Below are 26,405 nucleotides of genomic sequence, written 5' to 3'. Positions count from 1 at the left end.
TAATTATAATATGTATATTTTTTTGTAGTCATTGTAAAATAATTTTATTTTGGTTTTTTAATTATGGATCCCTAAAAGCTTTATAGCACTGAATTTGGGACTGGCTGGTATGTCTATGGATGTCTTTTTAAAAGTAAACATGTGCGAGAGGGATAGATGATACGAAAATTTTAATACAAGTATTTATATGTGACTTTTATTCCTTCTAACATAATTTTATATCTTCTTGTTAATATTGCTCATATTTTGTGTATCGCGTAAAATTATTCATTGAATTCCATATTATTATCAAATCTAGGATACGTATGCAAAACGTTTTAAAATATTTCATCTGTGCGAAAAGGATGGCTAGACCCTGTTGATTGACAACTGTTCTGTCATTTTTTCATTCATATCTCAACATGGCCGTCAGTGCTTTATCTAAATACGGATTGTAAGATTCGTGTGTGAATTTAGGAAAGTGTTTCATTGAATTTAATATTATTTTAATGACTTAATTGATACAGTATTGCGGCATGTTTCCTTTAACGCCGCCAGTTGTGAAGCGACTGTTAGGGTGGAAAAAGGGCCCCGAAGGGTCGTCTGTTGCTGAAGATAAGTGGTCTGAGAAGGCTGTCAAGAGCTTAGTAAAGAAGTTGAAGAAGAGTGGAGCCCTAGAGGAACTAGAGAAGGCAATCTCTAGCCAAAATAGTCATACTAAATGTGTTACAATACCCAGGCAAGTGCAATATTGATTTGTTTTTTTTGTGATAACAATCATGTGACGTTTCCGGTCGCTAAATAGATTTACAGTCCTTTCCAGGCAAAGTCTTTGCTCTCTTAAATTTTGGTTTCTGGATAGGTTGAGCATCTTACAACTTCGATTTAAACATTAGATAATTACTATGATTAGTGAACTTTATCAGTATACATATATAGTAGTTTTATTTTCTTGTTTGTTTATATTGTAAACAAACATTTTTACGACCATGAAAAACGTGTAACGGAACGTTAGTTCATTTCAATGCGGCTGGGTTGGTCATGCAACCCGGCTAAATCGGAGAACGCGCAAAGCGCATTGACCTTTACTTTGTCAACGACCACCGCATCTTGGTTACATAATCCCAGACAGGACGCAAAATCCAAAAAGGTCAAATTGCCGTCAAAACAAATCGAAGGAAAACGCAACCCTTGGCAATATGGCGGATGCATGGTTGTGACCTCGCGAATTTTTTATTGCCGTTTTAACGTAATAAAACAAAGGATTTGATTTGATCAGTGTGTAACAAAATTAGTGCAGAAACCGGTGATGTAAAGTTGGGTCCTTGATCGTGCTAATAAGTGGAATTGTGCGAGGATATTCTTGTTTAATATACAGCTTTGGATATTTCCTAGTCATTTTCGTAATTTCGTAAGTAAAACAACTTGTTAATATCTTCTTTTGTATTCCAATCAGAATCTGATTAGATTAGCTTTCACTCATATTTATTGAATACTTACTTGATAGGCTGATATTCTGCGAAAGATACATAAGTATACAGTCATGTATACATGTATTCAAGTAATACGAATAATAGTGATTTCCTTAGATGTGTAATATTTCTATGATGATTTCTATACGTATTCAATTCGTATGATAATCTCACTATTACTATGTCTACGATCACAACAATATCACAAACACGTTTAAACAATACATTATGTTAAATACTTCCTGATTAAAGAACATTTTGGTAATTAATACATCACTAGAATTACTATTTTTACTGTATTATTTGGCATTGCTCATTGTATGATTATTTGAATAATGTATAAATGGAAGTATACCTGGATGTTATTAATAATATCTGAGCATAAATAGTACATAAAAACCGTAAAAAAACATGTTTAATAGTAGTTTTTAGTCAAAAATGTTCATCAAAACATGAACATGTTGAGAAAAGTGCAGAGTGCCACTTATATAAGATGTCAGTGCCCTTCAGGTCACACTGGGGTCAAAGGACCTAGGGTAAAGGTTAAAGCTTGGAGGGTGAAGGAACTGCCTAGGTGTTTGTGTAGTAGGGTAATGGTGACTATTTGTACTGCTAGGAATAGAATGGTAAAACTTTTGAGGTAAAATATATGTTTTAGAATTTGTTTTGTTTATGTTGAAAAAAGGTTTATAAATTCTAAAAGTGTAGAGGAGATGATCCATACTAATATTATACATAGAAACTGTGTGTCTGTTTGTTTGTCCATCTTTCATGGCAAGATGAAGTGACCAATTGAAATAATTTTTTTTAAGTGGAGATAGTTGAAGAGATGGAGAGTGACACCCTATTTTATCTCTTTCTAATCCCCTACTTCCCTAAAATGGGGGTGGAAGTTTATAAAGTTGCCGTCAATAGAAATTGCGAACAATGTAAACAAACTGAATGGTTGAAATATCCATATTCCAACACTCTTTTATTGTTTTAATGGTCTAGGATCATGGTGTTATATTAATTGACTGAATAACACATTTTTAAGTCAGTATTTGATTAGTCAGAATGTAAATTAAAGCCATTTTGAATACGAGGTTTGTTTACATTGTTCACAAATTTTGTTGACGGCGACTTTATGGAACATTCAGCAATTTAATGCCAGCAAAGCCACGGGCAAAAGCTAGTTTGATAATAATGGATTATAGTCCTGCGGCGCTGGCTATATTTTGGGTCCTAAGTTAAAAAAATATTAAAGTTTATTTTGTTTTCGTTTATAAATACTTTGCTAACATATAAAATTTAATATTTCGTTTTGGGTCACATTCCTAGGGTGCTTTTTCAGTAATTTGGTAATTTATGGTTATAATTTTTAATTTCACCTAATGTGGTCAAAAAAATATTCGAGAGAAAAAATGTAACTGTAATGCATTTAGTATGACATTTTTAGCGTGTATACGTAGTTTGTGTTAATTTCCTCGAATGCTATATGACAATTTGTCATACCTAGCGAAACAGACGCAAAAAAATATTCATGTTAAAAAAAATTACAGGGTGTCCACTTTCTGGAAAGTCAGGGAAAGTCAGGGAAAAGTCAGGGAAGCTCATAGTGGTCATGGAAAGTCAGGGAAAGTCAGGGAAATGATTTGGAGGTCAGGGAAAAACTTGGCACCAAAAAAAAAAATCAAAAAGTATTTAAAAAATAATATGATTTCTTGGGTTGACCACATCCATGACAGCAAAGATCGATTCCCGGTAGTGATTTTAAGGCAACTTAAAATTGTCACTTTAGACTTTTCATTTCAAGTATAGTACCATGGCCTCCATCCCAGTGATTGCTAATGAGAGATGTCAGACATATCTTCATGCTCTAGCTGACCTTAATTTATCCGGCCCAAAATCGTAAATGCGGAAAAATCCAGATTTTTTTTTTACATTGCGTGCCCTACCCACATATTCCAAAATGGCGAAGGGGGTCGGGAATAAATTCAGTTATTGTGATTCAGATTAACTGGAAAGTTGCACCACAATGTCACCATTCATAACTTGCTTTTGCTAGGGCGATGTGAAAACGAAAAAGACAAAGTTACGTCGCTGTCCAAATTCTAAGTATCTATCCGACAATCCAAAGCGGAGTTCCTCATAAAGTCAATGGCGCATAACGTCACATAGAGGCGCAATTTTGTATGAGTCAAAGGAGCATAGGAGGATAATAAGCGTGACGATGATAGAACTTCAAAACACTTGGAAACCTAAAGGCATGTAGTGGCAAAACACCTAAAAGGGCATCCCGACGCTGAAAATAAAGAAAAAATTTCGCGCTCGCTTCGCTCGCGTTTAGTATTTTCCATTTCATCAATTTTTATTCCCTTTATTTTTCGTGAAAGTATCATGAAATTCACTCTGCTCTGATAGACTAGGTACTCCATTTTGTTTCCTATGTTATGTCCATAATAACTACTATCAGCCCCAGGGACGTATAAAAGTGGAAAAAATTTCGCGCTCGCTGCGCTCGCGACTTTTTTTTCTGCCGTGGGTTACCAAAGGGCGCCGAAACTAAAACTCGCTCTACTCTGATAGAGAGTGCACTGGTATAGCCAAAAGTAAATGGCGATAACTACCAACTACAGATTTCGTTAATTTTAGTTTTATAAAACCAGAAATTAAAGTTTGATAGTTAACATAAAGATATAAAAAACCGTAGGTATAAAAGTATGAACTGCCTTGCAAATTTTATTATTTCGTAGAAAACAAACATATTCCAGAAAAAAAAATCTGTGACAGACGGACAGACAGACGCACGAGTGATCCTATAAGGATTCCGTGTTTCCTTTTTGAGGTATGGTAAAAACTTATTTTTTTTCAGGTTTTTTTTTCAAGACAAAGAAAAAAACCGTTTTTTTGCAACTCTAAGCAAAAGTGGTAATAGTTGAATGAAAATTTGGTCAGGGAAATTTTCTTAAATGGTCATGGAGAGTCAGGGAAAAGTCAGGGAATTTTTTTTGGGTTTAGTAGTGGACACCCTGAATTAGTAAAGCCGCATTAGCTCCTTTAAATATATCAATAAACTGAAATTGTGTTTTTCTACTCCAATGCTTTATAAAATTTGCGATAATTTAGCTAAAATAGGTTCTTACCATTACAAAAAAATATTAAAGTTACTAGAGTTCACATCTTAATAACTAAAAAGACAGGGTAAATAAGATACATGAATTTGGGTCAGTTTAATAGAATGCTTCGAAAAATAATACGGTATTAATATTTGCGTTCGATCAAGTCAAGCGGGCGCGTCCGCGCGGCCGTGGCGCGGGAGCAGGGAAGGGCAATGACCTCTCTCGATATTCGACAAACCGCACGTTGCGTACAAAACGCAAATTTATTTCAACTGTGCACCCGAATCACGCTATTTAATGCTAAGCCTGAAAAGGTTGTATTTGATAAGACCACTAGAGTAGCAATTTTAATTAAATATACCTATTTTCCACATGCATCAATAAAATAATTTCATTTCTAAATAATAAATTTAGTATGCAACGTGGAATCTACTACTACTACTGTCAAATAATTAGTCGATTTATCTTCTAAGTACTTTAAAATTATACTTATATTAAGCGTGTCACTCACTATGCAGATTGAAGAGCGCTTATCTTTCAATATGAATCCACATATATTGGGTTGGCACAAAAGTAATGAGACACTTGGTTTACGTTTTATATTTTTTATTATTATTACAATACAAAAAACTTAGTCGATGATGTAATCACCATTAGCATCTATGACTTCTTGCCAACGATCCGGCAAAGTTTGGATGCCTTTCGCCCAGAACTCTGATAGCTGTGCCTCGAAAAAGTTGTTCAACTCCACCTGTACATCATGGAAATCATTGAATTGTTTACCCCGCAAATGTCGTTTCAGGGCTCTAAACAAATGAAAGTCTGATGGTGCGAGGTCTGGAGAATAAGGTGGGGTATCGTCTCCCAGCCCAAGTTCTGCAGCTGTTGGCGAACGGTAGATGCGACATGAGGTCGAGCGTTATCATGTAGTAAAATTACAGTGGCTCGTCTTCGTCGTTTTTTCTTGATAGCAGAAGATAGTTCGGTTAGCTGTGTTGAATATTTGTTAGCGTTTACAGTTTCATTGTGTAATAGTTCATGAAACAGCATGCCTTGCGAGTCCCAGAAACAACAAAGCAAAACTTTTAAGCGGTTCTTTTGACTCAGCACCGGTTGAATTGGTGGCGTTTCTTCTTGAGGCAGCCAAAAAGCACGACGTGTATCGTTCTCATAATAAATCCATAATTCATCTCCCGTAACCAGATCAGTCAAAAACTCTTTACGTCGGGGTCGCAGCAAAAGTGATTGACAGATGGCGACACGGACTGCACGACTGGCGTCGGTAAGGATGTGTGGTACCCATCGAGCCAAAACTTTTCGATACCCAAGCTCATGCAGATGGTATTCCACAGCGTGGTGACTGCAGTTAAGTGCTTCCGCTAATTCACGAGTAGTAGCATCAGGATTCGACTGTAGTTCGCGGCGTAAATCGTCATCATTGAATGCAGATGTGGTCGCCCTGAGCGTGACTGACTTTCAAGGCTCCTGTCTCCTGATTTAAAACGGTCAAACCATCTGGACACCGTGGCATGGCTTGTACTTCCAGCGCCCAATGCAGTGTTGATATTGTCAGCCGCAGCCCGCGCACTGTGGCCTAACAAGTACTCGTATAAGTAAAGTGTTTGAACTTGTCGCTCGTCCATTTTATTTCAATCTAACTAAACCAATCACGAGGGCGGCTTTATATACCCTCACATTAGAAGTACCTAGAATGTTCTACAACATACTAGAATATTATCGAAAACAATTAATAAAATAATATATAATTCAATGAGCTAACACACGCACCGCTGATTATTTATATTTTATATTGAAGTACATGTGGGCATCGACGTAGGTACGTCTATGCCCACATGTACTTCAAAATATTATATCATAAAACGGTGAGGAATTTATCTGTATAAAATACAGGATTATAAAGCAAAATACAGGATGTACTTTTTATAACCGGCAATATTTAAGGAGGTGAAGTCATATAACTGTTACCGAATACAAAACACTAAGTAAAACTGCATCATAGTAAAAAAAAAACGCCCAATGGACTTGCCTCGCGTGACGTCACGTAGTGTTTTTAACCGTCGCCTCAAATCTTTCAAGAAGGACGGTTCTCAAGTCGTCTGTATGTTTTTTATTTTATGTTTGTTCCTCGATATCTCCGTCGTTACTGGACCGATTTTGAAAAAAAAATTTTTTTTATTGAATGAATATGCATACAGATTGGTCCCACTTTTCTCAGAACCCAGTTCTGATGATGCGATCCTGGAGAAATCGAGGGAACTCCTCAAATCTGAAAGGTGTACATATGGTGATTTTTGTGTTTTTAAAGGAACAGCATGCATTTACGTACGGAACAGTGACATTTGGTGCAGTGGAACTGCTGATGATGGCCAGAACGGAACTCTTCAAATCTGAACGGCACGCTTATAGTGACTTTGGTATTTTTCTAAGAACAGCATGCACTTACATCCAGAACAGTGACATTTGGTGCAGTGGAACTGCTGATGATGGTCAGAACCGGACTCCTCAAATCTGAACGGCACGTTTATAGTGACTTTGGTATTTTTACAAGAACAGCGTGCACTTTCGTCCAGAACAGTGACATTTGGTGCAGTGGAACTGCTGATGATGGCCAGAACCAAACTCCTCAAATCTGAACGGCACGCTTATAGTGACTTTGGTATTTTTACAAAAACAGCGTGCACTTTCGTCCAGAACAGTGACATTTGGTGCAGTGGAACTGCTGATGATGGCCAGAACCAAACTCCTCAAATCTGAACGGCACGCTTATAGTGACTTTGGTATTTTTATAAGAACAGCGTGCACTCTCGTCCAGAACAGTGACATTTCGTGCAGTGGAGCTGCTGATGATGGTCAGAACCAAACTCCTCAAATCTGAACATTGAGAAATAATACATAGATTACAAAAGGACTTTTAAATAAGACAATTTTTAATCATGTATTTCTTATATTTAAAAAAGAAACAACCCCAATGAATGATCGATTAACGTTACACCGTTACGCCACCGTTTTTGACTTTCCCAAAAAAAATTCTCATTCCTATTTTTGGCCTCCGGTTTTACCTCGTGCCAAATTTTACCGCGCTCGGACCGAAGATAAAAAAATCAAAGTCGGCCATTTTGAAATAGTGTAGTTTAGGGATCCTTTTAATTTACCGAAGATTTTTTTGTCGAATTTCATTTCCCAAACGAATTTTGCCAACTACACGTTTGTCAACTCAATCTTTCCCATAATAACATTTGACAACGTTAAAATCCGTCAAATGATTATTTTCCAAACTGTTGTAATGCAACTTTTATAACCCCAACTGTTCATTTCGCAAATGTTTCACTTTGACTAGAAAAGTTTGCTCAACTTTACTTTCGTCAAATTAATTACTAGACAATTTATTTGCATCCATAAATATTTACCGTCATAAAAATTACACCCTGTATTGTGTAACTAAAAACTGAAATCAATAGTTACAATAATATTAATCACGGTATATGAATAGGAGTGCCGGATCGAATTAGGCACTTCAATATCGGAACAAAGGGTTCCGGAAATTCGAGGGAAATGTAAAATAAAATAATAGTGCATTAGGGTAATTCCGAAAGTCGTCTAATTACGAAAGTCACATAAAAATCACTATTATTTCCATCATATCAAGATTCCCTTTTCGGAATTACCACAGCATTTTTGTCATTCGGTATTACCCTAATGCACCACAATAAAACTTAACTATAGTTTAGCTAGTTTAATTCGTTTATTTTAGATACTTTTACGTGTTTTCGAGATTTATAATTGGTCTGTTTTCATTACTAATGTAATACAGTTCTTAAGGTTAGTAATGTATAAGTTTTAATTGGGAAGACATGCAAAAAAAAATCAGGAGAATCCCGCCAAAGCCCGAACTTCTGGCAGTTCTGGCAATCTTAAATTATGTATGACTGCGCACGAGAAGTAGGTACCTACGCCTCGTGTCACAGCGCGGCGTCGCACCAGCGGCATGCGCCAACCTGATTGGCTATCGGTTGCGCGCCACACAGCGCGAAAATTTAAAATACTATTGCGTTGCGTTTTATTCTGCCAAATATTGAAAACCCATGGATGAAAGTGACCCAAATTAAAAATGATGACTTGATATCATATTATAATTATGTAGACGTCAACTTTTTAACATGAAAATTTTTTTGAGGCTTTGACAGGGTTTTTATTAAAAAAAATTTTTTTTTAACCTAAGCATTGGATGAATGTGACACACTTTTAAAATATATATATATAACAATGTCCTGAATAGTATAAGACTTCACTTACCAACTCTAATATTTTATTAGGTGTTTAAGGGCCAATATTAGACATTTTTAAAATATAATTAAACCCATCTATGAAAATGACCCAAAATGCATATGTACATCGGCAACCACGTTGTTTTTACATAGATACAAATAATTTCTTCTCGAATATTTTTTTGACTGAACACTGCTTAAAAATAGAAATACCTAAATTTCGAGCTAAGCAAGTACCTAGGACGACCCAAAATATTATTTTTATATTTGATCAGTAGTCTGAAAACCATATGCAAAAAGTAAGCAACATGAATATTATCGAAACCTCAAAAGTTATCGCTACCCGACTATTACCTTGTAGGCTCCTTGATTATTTTGTAAAATATGTATGTTTTTGTTGAACAACTGTATTAAAAAATCTTTGCATGTATTGATCAATTGCTACTTCTGTTGTCTCTTAAATGGTGCCCACATTTCCTCATTTGGTGGTTCTGACTGTGCAGACCAGCATTGCAAGCACATTATGTGCATGACAGTATATCCATTATTTTCTAATCTAACTACATTAATTAGAGTGGGCCAGATAGTTTTCAACCCCCGACTCAAAAACGACAGGGTGTTATAAGTTTGACGTGTCTGTCTGTCTGTCTGTATGTGTGTGTCTGTCTCTAGCATCGTAGCTCCCGAACGGATGAACCGATTTAGATTTCGTTTTTTTTTGTTTGAAATCTGAGTTAGTCGGAAGCCATGTTTCATGAAAATCGGTACTCGGTACTATGTCCGGATCGGGGGTTTTTTCAAAATTTCATTATTCTATATTTTCACTGTTTATTGTTATCATGTGCATCCCAGGCACAATATTTAAACAAATCCCTTATAGTAGAATTGTTGAAAGACTTAATATACTCTGTTCCACCCAATGTTTATTTAAATTTGTATCTTTACAGAGTGAAGCCAAATGAAAATATAATAAACGGCCAGAATCGCAAGGGGTTGCCGCATGTCGTCTACTGTCGGCTGTGGCGGTGGCCGCAGCTTCAGGTGAGTGTTGCCAGCTCTTTAACCACATCCCAATTTCCTTCTTAGGGAAATTCTTAACATTAGTGACCTGCCACATCTAAGAGACGCATGTCCTGAGGTGCGGAACGGACGTCCGCGCCACGCCGCCTGAATGTAATTCAAAAAACGTCTCCTCAGTACATTTTGTATAGGAAGGACGTAAGACGCGCCGCCAAGCGGCGCGGTGCGCGCGTTTTTTGAATTACATTCAGGCGGCGTGGCGCGGACGTTCGTTGCGCGCCTCGAGACACGCGACGCTCAAGTGGGAACGCTGCCTTAGGTGGTCAATACAAACCAGCAGCGGCTGGCCCCTGTCCCTGTCTTGTCCCGGTCCCTGATTCCCACCGGCTTGCCTAAAATTGATTACTTATAAAGTACCTAATGTAAAGGTTGGTTTCTTTTTGGTTTGGTGTTGCCTAGCAGAAATTTTCACCAGCCGCCACTGTGCACTGACACAAACAGACTCCAATCTAACTACAGCAGGACCTCTTTAATCCGAATTCCTTCTAATCCCAAGGCCTCTGTAATCCGAACGCACTTATTCACTCGTCTCGCCGAATGTCGAAAACTTTACGAGAGAAAAACAAGACCAAGCTTTGTATTTGTCATAAAATACTACCCGATAAAGTAAATATTGGATTTTTTACAGAAAGTTTAATAAATATTACATTTACAGATGAATACGCATTTAAATTTCCCAATATTATTAGTTTACTTTCATACAAACCTTCAAAAAAAGAGCGTACACCCATTTTAAAGGCCGGCAACGCACCTCCAACACTTCTGGTGTTTCGGGTGTCCATGGATGGGCGGCAGTGATCGCTTACCATCAGGCGACCTGTCTGCCCGTTTGCCTTCTATCTCATAAAAAAAAATACAAAATAATCTATTTATACTATAATCCGAAGGGGGGTAAAATTTTCTGGGTTCGGATTAAACAGGTCCTTTGCAACTTTGCAAGAGGTTCCCACACAATTTGAAGTTGAGATATAGTCTGCCTGTATTGGCTCTATCAAGTTGTTTTTACAAGCTTTTATTCAACTTGCCTTGTTAGTATGTTAGTTTGGGCACACCTCGGACACTGGCGATCAAATATATGAAAGAGGCGCGTTCCTAGCACACAGTCTAAGTTCGTGTAGGTGAACGCGTACCATGCTTGTATGAGTGAGATAGGACAGGTCGACTGTTCGCGCTTTTGGCAGGCTGTAACTGTGAGGTAACCTGTGAGGGGGTGGGTGGCGCTTTCAGCGGGGAGCGGGAGTGGCCATACTGTACGATACTTTTTTATTATACTGTGGTTTGGGTCAAAACGTAGAAGCTAAATTTTACCTACTTTCTGGGTTCCGATTGAGCTGAAATTTTGCACACATGTAAATCACGTGACAATGCAATTTTATGGTATCTGATGATGAAGCAGAAAGGTGGTCATAGGAACTCTGTTATGAAACGTCGTATCCCCGTCGAGTAAGGGGTTTTAGAAACGTCCCGGAGAGCAGTAGATGACTGTTGGAAAGAAAGGTACAGTCGGCGATAAATGCTTGTGCCAAAAATGAAATTTTTGCAAAAAATCTTCTTAAAGCCAACCAATTTCATAAATAGGTCAACATTTTCAATATGTAACAAAAGGTACTAATTTCAGAGTCAGCATGAACTAAAGCCGGTGGACCACTGCGAGTTCGCGTACCAGCTGAAGAAGGACGAAGTGTGCATCAACCCTTATCATTATCACAAAATCGACTCGCCTGGTAAGTGGATCGCATACATTATGAAGTGCAGTATACCATTGTTTACTTGCAACACTTGTCTTGCTAAAAGTGGCACTGGAATTTGAGCAGTTTCATGTGCTCAGCCTACACTTTTGGGGAGGTGTGAGCTTATGTAAGTACTAAAGTTAAATGGCGCCATGGTGATGTTATGTTTAACTATGATTTATAATTACATCATCATCCTCATCCTCCTTGCGTTATCTCGGCATTTGCTGCGGCTCATAGGAACCTGGGGTCCGCTGTGACAACTAATCCCAAGATTTGGCGTAGACACTAGTTTTTGACGAAAGCGACTGCCATCTGACCTTCCAATCCAAAGGGTAACTAGGCCTTATTGGAATTAGTCCGGTTTCCTCACGAGGTTTTCCTTCACCGAAAAGCGACTGGCAAATATCAAATGACATTTCGCTCATAAGTTCCGAAAAACTCATTGGCACGAGCCGGGGTTACAACCCGTGACCTCCGAATTGAAAGTCGCACGCTCTTACCGCTAGGCCACAGGCTAGGTTTGTATAGGATGTAGGAAATGTACTGAGGAGACATTTTTTAAATTACACTCGGGCGGCGCGGCGCTGGCGTCCGTTCCGCGTCTTAAGATATGCGTCGCCTGTGTGTGGATAGTTCCTAAGGTGTCCCCTGATATTAATTTAACCCCTGACGCAAAAACGACGGGGTGTTATAAGTTTGACGTGTCAATCTGTCTGTCTGTGACATCGTAGCTCCCGAACGGATGAACCAATTTAGATTTAGTTTTTTTGTCTGAAAGCTGTGTTAGTCGGGAGTGTTCTTAGCCTCGTTTCATGAAAATCGGTCTACTATGTCGCGGTCGGGGGTTTTTCAAAATTTTAATGAATGAATAGATTGATTGTGTGCCGCAGCCCTGCCGCCCATCCTCGTGCCGCGCTGCGAGGGCGAGGCGCGCGCGCCGCCGCCGCCGCCCTACTCGCACTTCCTGCGCGAGCCCGAGCCGTGAGTCACGCACTTTATATCAAACACTATCAAGTATTAGACAGTTACTCGTCATCCTCCTTGCGTTATCCCGGCATTGGCCACGGCTCATGGGAGCCTGCGGTCCGCTTTGACAACTAATCCCAAGATTTGGCGTAGGCACTAGTTTTACGAAAGCGACTGCCATCTGACCTTCCAACCCGAAGGGCAACTAGGCCTTATTGCAATTAGTTCGGTTTCCTCACGATGTTCTCCTTCACCGAAAAGCGACTGGCAAATATCAGATGACATTTCGCACGTAAGTTCCGAAAAACTCATTGGTACGAACCGGGGTTCGAACCCGCGACCTCCAGATCGAAAGTCGCACGCTCTTAGCGCTAGGCAACCAGCGCTATCGAATAAGTAAGGGAAAAGTTGTAACTCCATACCTTCATCAGTGACCAATCATTTTGCCTCTTCTGTTTTCTATTTATTTAATTAGTCTTCTTTTTTCTCCTACAATTTCCAGCTCCTCTTCATTAGTTCTTCGTTGTGTGTCGTTAATTTTTGTGTATATTAGATGTATTGTTATCGTTGTTATTAAGTGCTTACGAATAAAAATATATCTATTCTATTGTATTATTTGCCATCAGGGAGATGCAAACAGGCGGTGTGGTGGGCGTCGGCGCGCTGACACACAGCGCCATGTACCTCGAGGCCACGCTCGGGCAGCAGGTCCCCTCCAACACCACGGTGCACGTGTGAGTACCCCGTCACACACTCTGTACCCTATCACACACTCTGTACCCTGTCACACAGTCTGAGTACCCGTTACACTCCCTGTGTACCCTGTCACACATTCTAAGTACCTTGTCGTCACACTGAGTCCCCCGACACACACTCTTAAGTACCTTGTCACACACTCTAAGTACCTTGTCACACACTCTGCACCCTGTCACACAGTCTCAGTACCCGTTACCCGTAACACTCTCTGAGTAAGTGAGTACCCTGTCACACACTCTTAGTACCTTGTCACACTGAGTCCCCCGTCACACACTCGTAAGTACCTTGTCACACACTCTGCACCCTGTCACACAGTCTTGAGTACCCTGACACACATTCTGTACCCTGTCACACAGTCTTGAGTACCCTGTCACACAGTCTGAGTACCCTGTGTCACACTGTGAGTACGTTTCTTGTACTGAAGTGAGTTATGTTTGGACAGGAGCGCGGCCACGGTGGAGACGCCGCCCCCGGGCTACATGAGCGAGGACAACGACCCGATGGATCACAACGACAACATGAGTGAGTTTGTTGACAATTTGCACATTTCTTACTAGCACTTACTACCTAACTCGTACACAAACGTTCACGCTGAATATGTAGTTGGATAACAACCAAAGTTCTCTCATTCCTAAAAAATAATTGAACAAGAATCTAATTAGGTGGTGGGCAAACTTTTTTTATTGCGGGCCAAAATTTTAAAGGAATTTTAGATGTGAGCAATATTTACACCAAAAATGCATTTTTGCATTTTGCCCACCGCTGGTCTAGTTTGAAATAAAATCATGGGAACGAATTATATCGCGTATAACGAATTTCAACACATCCCGACGTTTCTAACCCTTTACAGCATTCGTGGTCAACGGGTGACTTCCGTCACCCGTCAATCACCCGTTGCTCAAGAAGACGATATTGACAATATAGTTTATTTTGGTGAATTTGTGGCAATGAATGAGTTTTGATTGTCATCTGATGATATATTATTATGTATATTGTATATTATTGTGTTTGTGTATATGCCCCACACCGGCTCCCGTACCAAACTTTAACCAAATCCAGCTTAAAAACTTGTTAAATGAGTCTCGATGATATTGTGTCCTTGTATCAACTTATGATCGACTTATTTTTTCCATTTTGGTTTAAATCACTAATTTAAGAAAAAAATATAATTGTCATAAGCCGGGTCCACACTGGCCGCACGCCTCGCGAGGAAAACGTCGCGCACGTTTTCCTCGCCCGAGCAAATTTGTTCGGCAAGATGTCGGCCTGGGCGAGGCAAACGTGCGCGCATGAGAACGGACGTTTTCTTCGCGAGGCGTGCGGCCAGTGTCGACCCGACCCACGTATAACCGGGGGATGGTCAAAGCGGTCCCGTGATTTACGCAAAACAACTATGAATAGGGAAAGGACACTTTACATATAGTTGTAAGATGGCGACCTTACATCTTCATTCAAAGGCAAACGGATTCGGACTGAATAATATGGCGCACGCGAGTGTCTGAATGATTGGTTGAGTGAATGTGATGATGATGAATGGTGAGTGTATGAATGTTAAGGTGTTCACAGACGTGTGTATGAGGGTGTGTCTACACGTTTGGGTAGGGAGTTAAGGCTGTGCTACAGGCTCCCCCTTCGGGAACTTGTCTATCGATCTTATTCTTCTATTTTTGTAGTTCTTAGCCATTTTCTGCATAATGTGTAGTTTATTACGAATAAATGTTTTGATTGATTGATTGATTGATTGATTTTGTGTCAGACTTGGCTCCTCTCACGCCTCCCCCCGGCGGGCCCGAGGCTGCGCCCGTGCTCTACCACGAGCCCACCTTCTGGTGCAGCATCTCATACTACGAGCTCAACACCCGCGTCGGCGAGACCTTCCACGCCAGCCAGCCCTCCATCACCGTGGACGGGTTCACTGACCCCAGCAACAGCGAGAGGTACACACTATACACACGCGAGACACATGCTGGAGACCTTCCACGCCAGCCAGCCCTCCATCACCGTGGACGGGTTCACTGACCCCAGCAACAGCGAGAGGTACACACTATACACACGCGAGACACATGCTGGAGACCTTCCACGCCAGCCAGCCCTCCATCACCGTGGACGGGTTCACTGACCCCAGCAACAGCGAGAGGTACACACTAGACACCCGCGAGACACATGCTGGAGACCTTCTACGCGAACCAGCCCTCCATCACCGTCGACGGGTTCACTGACCCCAGCAACAGCGAGAGGTACACACGACACACCGCTAGACGCAGCACCGCAGACACCTTTTATTGTCTATATACCTGACTCAGGAACAAATATCTGTGCTCATCACACAAATAAATGCCCTTACCGGGATTCGAACCCGGGACCGCGGCGTAGCAGGCAGGGTCACTACGCACTAGTCCAAACCAGTCGTCAAAAAAATCCTTACAACTAGGGAACAAATCAAACTATTTTACTGAATTTTTTTTTGTTCTTTTTTTCAAGTAGTCACACATATATAAATTATAAATTGAAATAGATATCATACACGAAAGAAAAAACCGCGGGCGGGTGGTCTAGTGGTGAAGACGTTAGCCGCGTAAGCTGAAGACCCGGGTTCTATTCCCGGCTCGGCCACCAGTGGGTCTTGTCGTTTTTTCTTTCGTGTATGATATCTGTTTCGTCATAATCCTTGTTAAAACTAACATATTTTATCCCCAGGTTCTGCCTGGGTCTGCTGTCGAACGTGAACCGCAACGAGGTGGTGGAACAGACCCGACGGCACATTGGCAAGGGAGTGCGCCTCTATTACATTGGGGGTGAGTTTATGTAAAGTGTACTTGTTTTTATATCATTTCTTTATTTGCTGATATCATCATTTAGATCGGTTTATCTATATATTGGTTCAAAAACAGAACTGACCCTTACTGGCGACTTCGGCATTGGCACAACAAGACATCCTTTTTTCACGATCATTTGGTTTAAAAAAACTCCGAATGACCGAAGGGTTAGTGCCATACAGGAAGGGAAAAATAAATATTGAATAGGCCGCTAGCGACCGCTGTCGAGGTCGAAAATGGTCACGTTTCGCCTCTTTTGCACTCATGGTATGTTCATATTCGTGACAGCTCTTTAGCACGCTTCAGCTGCCCTTAAGCGTAAGCTAGCGTAGGGCTGGGGTCACGCACGTTGCCAATACTATTATTGTATTGTCAGAGTTATAATAAAGAGTACTGTCGTACTTTATGGCCACTCACGCTCTCCGCTGAAAGTGCCGCCCACCCGCTCTCGGTTACCTCACAGTTACCGCCTGTCAAGAATGCGACCAGTCGATCCGTCATATCTCACTTATACAAGTATGGTACGCGTTCGCCTACACGGGCTTAGACTGTGTGCGCAGGAACGCGCCTCTTTCGTAATAGGCTACTTGACCCTTTTTTAAACTCTGTCTTATATGATAAAGCACTGTCCAATCATAGAGTATATTGAATAGAATGGTATAGAGTTATCAGTCACGATTTTCGATTGCAGCGCCATCTATTGTTAATTTCCCGCAACTTTTCATGTGACTTTCCACGCCTGCAGGTACCTTATAGCATATTAAGCATGTGGGTCCTTTAGACATGGAACGCCACATATTTACGGCGGGCTTTTTAAATAGGATTGATGTTTTGCATTCTGAGGCTATGTTCAGATGAACACGCGGCGATGCGCGATTTTCTCACCGCGCGGTTTAAGATTGTAACAAAATTAATGGCGTTGTGTACATGACCGCGCGTTGCCGCTTGTGATCGGTCATGTAAACAGCACATTTGATTTTGTAACAATTTTTTACCGCGCGGGCGGCGAAAAATCGCGCGTTGCCGCGCGTTCCTCTGAATTTAGCCTGAGTCTGAGCAAACAGAACCCGATTACAGTTATCATGTGTGAACCTTCAATGCATTTCTCACCAGGAAACTGCTACAGAAGTTCACACAATGCCTAGACCAGTAGGAAATCAGGAATATAATAAAACAATGAAGCAGGGGAATAGTTTTTAATAATTTATTTTAAAATATGTTTTATAGTTACGTAATTGGTGGTGATACTACTTAGCTTCAAAAACCAGGAAAGAACTAGTCGAAAGCGTTTAGAGAATTACTTCTCCTAATGCGTCTTAATTATTTCAAGCGCAGTGTTTCCTACCGACAATTTTCACCACACCAACACGAGCAATAAACGAACTGTAAAAAAACATTTCAACAATTAAATAAACATTTCCAATTCAAAATCATTACTAAAAGGTACATTCTACCAGCAGTTTAGAACTTCAATTTAAAATTTGAATCAAATTACTTTGCACTCTTATGAATAAAATGGACCTTTCTTATTAGTTCAAAGAATCAAGAAAGAGAGAGAGAGAGAGTGTGTGTGGGTGTGGTGAAGAGAAGATGTTCAACGATGAAACTCCTAATAGCCTTTTGAAAAGATGTGTTTGTGGATAGACACATAAGCTTTTTTTTAATCTTACAGAATATTTTTCTTTTGTCTCAGTAAGGTTTTTTATTTGTTTGGCCAAACTGCTAGCTTCCGTGAAAAATCGGGGTATGTGTCGTGGCGCGTGACCTGAAATAAATTCTGTAATATAGGAGCTGTTAGATATCACTAGGCAGTCGTGTGGAGTTAAAAATATAAAAAACTTAAATACGGTACTAGATATTTCATATACATTACATACATTTGATGTACAAGTGTGACTAAAATAACTTAACGTCATCCAAAACTTTAAATATGTTTCTGGGCTTTATCGTCCATATTAAAATAGTGCATTGTGCAACAGGGGAGGCTAGGGTGATATTGATAAGGACAACCTGGAGTGAATTATAGACACGAGACTGTTTCTATACTGTGTAGGTACCTATAGCTTAATAGTCAAATTCTCTCAGTGCAACGAAAATGCTTGACATGATGGTATTTATTTTTCTTATCCCTCTTTTAGGAATAAAATGGTATGATGTAGTACTCGTTCAGTACACGTAGATGCAAGAAGACCTTTTAGCAGCAAATGTGATGAAAAATACACATTATGTTATTGATATTACTATATAGAATAAACTTATTTCAACTGACCTGAAGTTGACGGCTGAGAACTGACATCAGTGATGTTCCTCAAAGGGGCTCTGGGTATTTGATCATCTTGCATCGGTTCTTGAATATTGCTAGCAAATTGCAGCGATGCGGTTTGCTTGCTTATCAATTCCTGAAATACATATACATAATATATTTAACTAATTTAATGCTGAAATATTAGTACTTAAACAGTAATGTTATAAGAATTGAATATAACTAGGTAAATGTAAGAGGCAACGGGTAAATATTACCCTAATGTACCCTAATAAAAACAATTTTTCCACTTTTTCAGCGTGATTGCTGGAATTGCAATAGCACTGACCAAGTCGAGTCTAGTCTTCCAGATGAAGTATTCTATTTTTTGTCAAAGTGAATACATAATATATTATTGATACTACTATATAGAATCAACTACATTTGACTGACCTGAAGCTGACGGCTGAGATCTGAGATTAGTAGCCGCCCTGTGGGTACTGATTGGTGATGTTCCTCAAAGGGGCTCTGGGTACTTGATCATCTTGCATTGGTTCTTGAACATTGATTGGAAATTGCAGCAATGTGGTTTGCTTATCAATTCCTGAAAAAAATATACATATAAATATATTCAATTTAATTCCGAAATATTAGACAACCATATAAATCATATAATAAAGTATATTCAATTAAAGCTATAAATTAAAAAAATAAATGAATGCTCCACGACTCTTCTCTTTCGGAACAGACTAGACATAAGAACAAAAATCTATGCTCACACAAATAAATACCAATACCGGGATTTGAATCCAGGACCGCAGCTTTGCAGGTAGGATTAACACCTGATAGGCCAGACCAGTCATCAAATGTTAAATTATTATTGTAACATCTTAAATTTAAAAGCTAAAACTTACCATACCCCAAGACCTCAATAGAGAAATGGGTAAAACGGAGCCTTCCGCTTGAAGTATTATATTTTTTCTTAAAGTGAGTATGACACAGTTTTCCATTGCTAACACATCACTGCCATTAGAAGAAGAAACCAGTCAGGCTCAATAATTGGATTGGGTCATTGGTGAAGAATCATATTATCTAATCCTGAAAAAAAAACATACAGATTGTATTTTGATAGGTCTTATTGGAACTTCATAGATTTGCGAAAATACATACTGAATGCGAGCAAATTTGGAGCAAGTGGTAATTTTTATAAACTACTAGCTGCCCGGCGTACTTCGTATCGCCTTATACTTGGAGGCGCAAAACATAGGGCAAGGCAAAGAAGTGACCATTTTTACTTGACACAATTAAGTAGCTACATCATTAATTACATTATAGCGTACCTATTTAATATACACATACCCATAGCTGGGCATTAACTCGTTAATCCGTTAATCGTTAATTAACGAAGTTAACATTTCGATTAACGGATTAACTTTTAAGTTAACTCTAAAAAATGTTAACGGACTCGTTAACTTCCGTTAAATTTCTCCGAGTCCGTTAATCGTTAATTTAGCAGGGCAGCGCCGCGAAAAACACGCTACTGTAAAAGTCCGAAGTACGGAAAATCCTAGGATTTAACCGGTAAATCCCAGCTTTTACCGATTTTGATCGCCAAAAGCCCAAATATTACCTAAAGAATTGTTGTTCACATGGGTTCGCTTTTACCAACGTTGATTCGATGAATCCTAAGTTTTACCATGGCAACTGTTCTAGATTATACTGTGGTTCTAGTGACAGGGCAGCAAATTCGAGCCCAATTTAAGACCACATTCTCTTCCCTAGCTTCTACCCGGCTTCCGCCTGCTGTGATCTTGCAGCTCTCCTGACACAGTTCTTGGCAGTAGCTCAGGCAATCACTGCCTTCCACATGTAGCCTAGAGTTCAATAGGCTTGCTGTAATTCGGGCTTTTACAGTAATATAATACATTATAGTGGATTACTGATACAACTAAATATATACCTACAGTAAAAATATTTTTTTGTCACGCGTTAACGGATTATCGATTAACTTTAACTTACGTTAAATTTGTTGAAATGTATCGCATTAACGATTAACTAAGTTAACTTTTTTAGTAACGGATTAACGATTATCGAAGTTAAATATTTGATTAACGGTGCCCGGCTATGCACATACCTATTGAAGAGATAAGATGACTTACCTTTTTCCTCTTGTGGCAATCATCCGGTTATTGCGTTGTTTTAGTTACTAACTGTAATACTTTAAATTGCTTTTGAAATCAATTTGGAGTTTTTTTACCATTCATTTAAAATACACCATTTAAGCTAGTTTATTCCAACTACAAAAATATACTATTTTTATTTTATCTCAAAACACAAATAGTATGTACGTTGCTTCTGGAAAGTTATGTATGAAAATATTGGCATAATTAATGGAAGATTTTTTTTGATTGGGATATGTACATTATAGGCCGAAGTTATTTTTCATCAACCCTCCCCATCTCTCCCCCCTCTGCGTCACCCCTCTTCCCCCCTTAAATAGCCGAAAATGCGGTTTTTCGCGATTTCTAACAAAACAGTTGAAGATACAGAAAAAGCGTGTAGAAACAAAGTAATCCTTAATAAATTTACTACAAATCATTCATTGAAACTTTGGTTCTAGCACTTACAGTTTTCGCGTGATCCATCACGAAAGTTGGTCCTTTGCTGCAATTTTCTTTAGTGAATGTTAAGTTTTCTCCCAAATTGCTTACGAAATCTGTTTGATATTACTAAAATATTATAAACAGAAAATGAATTTCAGGGGGAAAAAATCACTACCATGGGTGGAACTTGAACTCACGGCTTCTGGATTGAAACTCCAGGGCTCTACCAACAGCTACCAAAAGCTCATCCCCAGTCATCGATATACTATATGGATCAATGGTACTCCTAGCGACTACTACTGTGAAAATATTACGTCTTAAATAGTTATTGGAATTCCAAGACATATTGGAAATTCCACTCATGGTAGTGATTTTTCCCCCTTAATTTTATTTTAGTCATGTGTTACAATATTTTAGTCATATCAAACAAATTTCGACGATTTCGTAAGCATTTGGGCGAAAACTTAACATTCAATAAAGAAAATTGCAGCAAAGGACCAACTTTCGTGACGGATCACGCGAAAACTATAAGTGCTAGAACCAAAGTGTTAATGAATGATTTGTAGTAAATTTATTAAGGATTACTTCGTTCCTACGCGCTTTTTCTGTATCTTCAACAGTTTTGTCAGAAATCGAGAAAAACCGCATTTTCGGCACTTTAAGGGGGGTGACGCAGAGGGGGGAGGATTGGGGAGGGTTGATGAAAAATAACTTCAGTCTATAACGTACATATTTCAATTTAAAAAAACCTTCCATTAATTATGCCGTAATTTTAGCTAATTTCCCCCTACTAAAATCACAGCAATAACAGTTGACAACGTCTAACAGATTTTTTTTCTGTTATGACAGCTCATTCTCATTCATTTCATTTCAAGCAATATTTTTTAGCCGCATTACCTGGCCGCTACATATTAAGGTGGATGATACACTGGCTCCGGTTGTGCGATGCGAATCGGAGCTAGTGTGACATCCACCTAATCAACTACTTGTTGCACGATTAGAGTGAGATGGAGCAATAGGTAGAGAAGGAGAAACATGTATTGCCTCACTCTATCGCTCTATCTCACTCTAATCGAGCAACCGATCGCCATGTGTGTAGAGATCTTGAGGATTGTGATCGTTTCGGTTTCCTTCGCCTAAGTTTTGCACGGAGCGAATGTAACTATTTATTTGCGATGGTACCGGTTCATCACTACTTTTGTGAAGTATAAAATTAATAGCTGTAACAAACTGTCAGATTTAGTTCGAGTCGGACAGCGGATTTAATTCGCTCCGAACCATATCCGGCCGTCTGTAGAGCACGCGGACCAAATCCGACCGGTCCGGCCCGAACCAAATCTAACCGTCTGTTATATTACAGCTATTAGAGAAAATTTATAAATCTGGCAAGCAATTTGACAATGACAACTTCATAGACTACTTAAAATAGCTGTAACAGACGTGTGCGTTCCGATTTAGTATTATTTCTTATTTCTTTAACGGAATAATTACTAATTTTCACATTATTTTGCCATTCCTTATTTCTTTAACGGAATAATTACTAATTTTCACATTATTTTGCCAAGATAAATTAATAAAATCACAATGCGTTTGGAACTCATCCGTCATTAATGTAAGTTTGGAACGCACCTGTCATTAACGTCACGTCATTGTCAAGTTGTCAGGTAGGAACAATTTGTATGGGAAAAAAGAATCACTGTTTTCTAATTATCATCACAATATTTACGTTCAAGGACGATTATAAAAAAAGGACCAGCAGAGTCCATACTAAATACCCATACTAAATACCGTACCCCGTTGGCAGCCGTAAATCTATGTCGCTAGATGTCACTAAGAGTGTCATTTGAATAAAAATGTCGTTTTTTTTTTAAAATACGCACGCGGTAGTTCAACGGCATTACAAGTGATACAGTGAAAACTATATAGATGACGCTAGGGGCTCGTGTCATGTTTCAGTCCCTGTTTACAACGCAAGCCATTGTTCTTATTTTGAATTATGACAATCATGCAAAAGAGTACCATACTGTCAAATTTTCTATCTCTTTCATTTTGAGCGTGACGTCAATGATTAGTAATATTACTTTCAATATATTTAAAATTTAGATTTTAATGAGGCCATTTCGAAGTGTTTATGATAGATATCATGTTGACAATCAATCTAATATTATAAATGACCGTCTGTCACACTAATCGTATCCATATTTAAACGAAAACGTGCGACCGAAACAGTTGAGTATTATTGAAGATTTTTGAATGTCTGAAATCTTATTGGCTAGTTTTTGTCGAAAATCCCCCTTTTTCCATAAAGTGTTGGCGCGATTTTCGAATTTAACGCGAGCGAAGTGGGTGATAGGCGTACGAGCAAGTACGCGTTGGATGAGTCGACTACTATGAGCGGCGGTTTTTACGCGTACTTAGACCGTTTTCACATTATCCGATCCGATATCGGATGTCGGAAGGATTTAAATGGAAAAAATCCAAGATAGCGTCTGTAATGTATGGGGTATCAGTCCTACATCCGATATCGGATCGGATAATGTGAAAACGCATTTAGTCTCATTAATTATTACTTATGTCAGAGTTTCACTAATTATTTCTTTTTATTCATTTATTATCTCAGTTTAGGTTTATACGAGTACCAAACGAGTAGTATACGAGTAGAAAATATATTACCAAAACAATACAAACTATCATTAATTTATTATAAATACGTAATCCAAAGTGCCACACCTAGTCGGCCAGTGCATGGCCTACGCTGCCAATGGTTAAGGGTGCTCGGAGTGACATACAAGAAACGCTGAACTATCCGCGTTGTGTCCAAGACGAAGCCTGACCGATGAAGCTAGCAAGTCTCTCTACTTGTTAGCTGAAATACTGTCAAACCGTTCACTGTGATTACTCAGATTATTATAAGCAAAATGATCTTCGAATGAACTTTCTGGACAATTGAGATGCATGGGCGCAGTCGAAACCAGCTCGCCCCTTCAGCCGTGTCTCGTTGAAAATCGGAAAGATTATTTTCCTTAGCACATTTAATGTTTACAAATTGGATTCGCCTTCTGTCACCTAAACTGGTAAATTTATGTATGAGGTTATTGGTCATACAATTATTAATTTATACCGTTATTAATTCTGTATCTCTACTCGCATTGCTGCTGCGATTCTAAAATATTTAATATCCATATTATGAATATTCAATAAATCATACAATGACATTTGTGATGTGACATGGATGTCACATCTGTTGGCACAATGATTGCGTTTTGTTGAACGTATTTGAGTTCAACATATAGGTTTATTATCACTAAGTATGTTATATTAATGAACAACGAAACGGATGTGACATTTTCCTAGTCCACCAACGTCATCTAGTCATTTTATTTGGCAATAATTAGACAACTTGCGAACAAACTTAGCCAGCGAAGCGATCACAACTACGTCGAGGACGACCAAAAAATATAATTTGTAAAAATTGTGTTTTGAACCAATATTTTGATATTAAAATAAAGTTTTTTGATAGTTATTCATAATATAATATAAAAACAAGTAAAAATATGGGTGAAAATATGTTTTTTTCCACTCCCGGGTTACGAAACAACGCCATCTAGTTTTAAAGCAAAAATTAAGCTTTTTTACAGGGGTACGCTTTTTTAAAGTATGGGCTATATCAGTCTAGTATTAAATGGTCCTTGCAAGTATATCCAAAGTACATCGGATTTACTATTTCCTTTGAGTGAAAACACCGTGTGTCCAATTACCCGAAATAAAATATTACCATATTTTATTATGACTTAAAAACAACAAAAAATATTTTTAAAGTATACTTTTACGAAATCAAACGAAAACAACACAGTCATGTTAATCTATAGATTATCTGTGCATCAGGTCATTCTATTCGAAAACAACATTTTCTGTCTGAAGTATGAAGGCATAAAGTACAATATGTCAGTGATTGTTTTGACATGCAGCAAGGTTCGAATTCGATGACGTCACTTCATCGCTGACAGCGTTTTCGGTGGCCAAAATAAATAAAAAATTACACATACTTTTAATCGAAAATACGTAGTCAAAATACACTTTTTATACCCAAATCTGTAAATATTGTTTTTTTTTTATGTCAAATACTCAATAGAAAATCATCAGTAGCCTATTATATGGCACTAGCTTTTGCCCGCGGCTTCGCTCGCGTTAGAAAGAGACAAAAAGTAGCCTATGTCACTTCCCATCCCTTCAACTATCTCCACTTCAAAAATCACAATTCGCCGCTCCGTTTTGCCGCGAAAGACGGACAAACAAACAGACACACACACTTTCCCATTTATAATATAGGCTAGTTTCCTACACTTAAAATAAAATATTTTATGCAGTGCATGAAATAAAGCACCACATAATTAGAAGAAAAATATGGACAGTAGTTATTTTTAAACATAATTTATATTTAATAAGTCAAAGAGAAAGATATAAAGTAAATGAATTGACCGAGACGTCACTCCTCAGTATTTCATAGTAATTCCATATTAGCAAATCGTGTTGACAGTTCATAAAAAGAAGCTGATTTGACTAGTAGGAAACTAGCCTATTAGTATGGATGGTATTGTGTAGTGAGTATCTAATGTAAAATGTATTGTTTGCAGGTGAAGTGTTCGCCGAGTGCCTGAGCGACTCTTCCATCTTCGTGCAGAGCCCCAACTGCAACCAGCGCTACGGCTGGCACCCCGCCACCGTCTGCAAGATCCCCCCCGGTACGTTATTACGCCACTCTACTGTCACACCTCGGACACTGACGATCAAATGTATGAAAGGGGCGCGTTCCTAGCACACAGTCTAAGCTCGTGTAGGTGAACGCGTACTATGCTTGTATGAGTGAAATATGACAGGTCGACTGTTCGCGATTTTGACAGGCGGTAACTGTGAGGTAACCGAGAGAGAGTGATGGCAGGTGGACCAAAATGTTAACGGAATGGTGGCCGCTAACAAATAGAAGAAGTGCCTGGCATCCGTTGGCTCGTTGGGTCGACGACATCCGAAAAACTGCGGGTCACAACTGGATGAGATTAGCCCAGGACCGGGAGAAGTGGCGTACTAGAAGAGAGGCCTATGCTCAGCAGTGGGCGATAAAAGGCTGATATGATGATGATGATGATGAACCGAGAGGGGGTGGGCGACACTTTCAGCGGGGAGCGGGAGTGGCCATACTGTACGATAGTACTCTTTATTATACTGTGCTACTGTTAACACTTAACTCACACACACTCAAACGTCGGCGACGCATAAGTGGCTCCCCTGTGTGCGTAACCGAATCATAGAGGAATAAGTAAGGGAAGAGTTGTAACTCCATACATCAGTAAATGCTGGTTATTTGTATAGGCAT

The 26,405-nt window shown here is 39.1% G+C and overlaps 1 protein-coding gene and 1 long non-coding RNA gene across 2 annotated transcripts in view; one reads left to right on the top strand and one right to left on the bottom strand.

Moving 5' to 3' along the window:
- The first annotated feature begins 410 nt into the window (after window positions 1–410).
- The window catches only part of LOC125238668 (mothers against decapentaplegic homolog 3), a 39,853-nt gene continuing 13,858 nt past the window's right edge, over window positions 411–26,405 (top strand). The window contains exons 1-9 of the mRNA XM_048146060.1: window positions 411–718; window positions 9,786–9,879; window positions 11,537–11,642; window positions 12,542–12,632; window positions 13,244–13,351; window positions 13,816–13,895; window positions 15,130–15,310; window positions 16,071–16,168; window positions 25,669–25,776. Coding sequence (XP_048002017.1) covers window positions 516–718; window positions 9,786–9,879; window positions 11,537–11,642; window positions 12,542–12,632; window positions 13,244–13,351; window positions 13,816–13,895; window positions 15,130–15,310; window positions 16,071–16,168; window positions 25,669–25,776 — 1,069 coding nt within the window. The 5' untranslated portion in view covers window positions 411–515. The remainder of the gene's footprint in view (window positions 719–9,785; window positions 9,880–11,536; window positions 11,643–12,541; window positions 12,633–13,243; window positions 13,352–13,815; window positions 13,896–15,129; window positions 15,311–16,070; window positions 16,169–25,668; window positions 25,777–26,405) is intronic.
- Window positions 17,372–19,632, bottom strand: LOC125238669. Its single transcript, XR_007178459.1, has 4 exons — window positions 19,346–19,632; window positions 18,885–19,035; window positions 18,459–18,588; window positions 17,372–17,954 (listed from the first exon to the last, which is right to left on the bottom strand). It is a non-coding gene; the product is annotated as an uncharacterized LOC125238669 (long non-coding RNA).

Source organism: Leguminivora glycinivorella, chromosome 24 (assembly GCF_023078275.1).
Source record: "Leguminivora glycinivorella isolate SPB_JAAS2020 chromosome 24, LegGlyc_1.1, whole genome shotgun sequence".
Classification (NCBI taxonomy): Eukaryota; Metazoa; Arthropoda; class Insecta; order Lepidoptera; family Tortricidae; genus Leguminivora; species Leguminivora glycinivorella.
The sequence above is the reverse complement of the archived record's forward strand: the minus strand, read 5'-3'. Positions and strand labels throughout refer to the sequence as shown.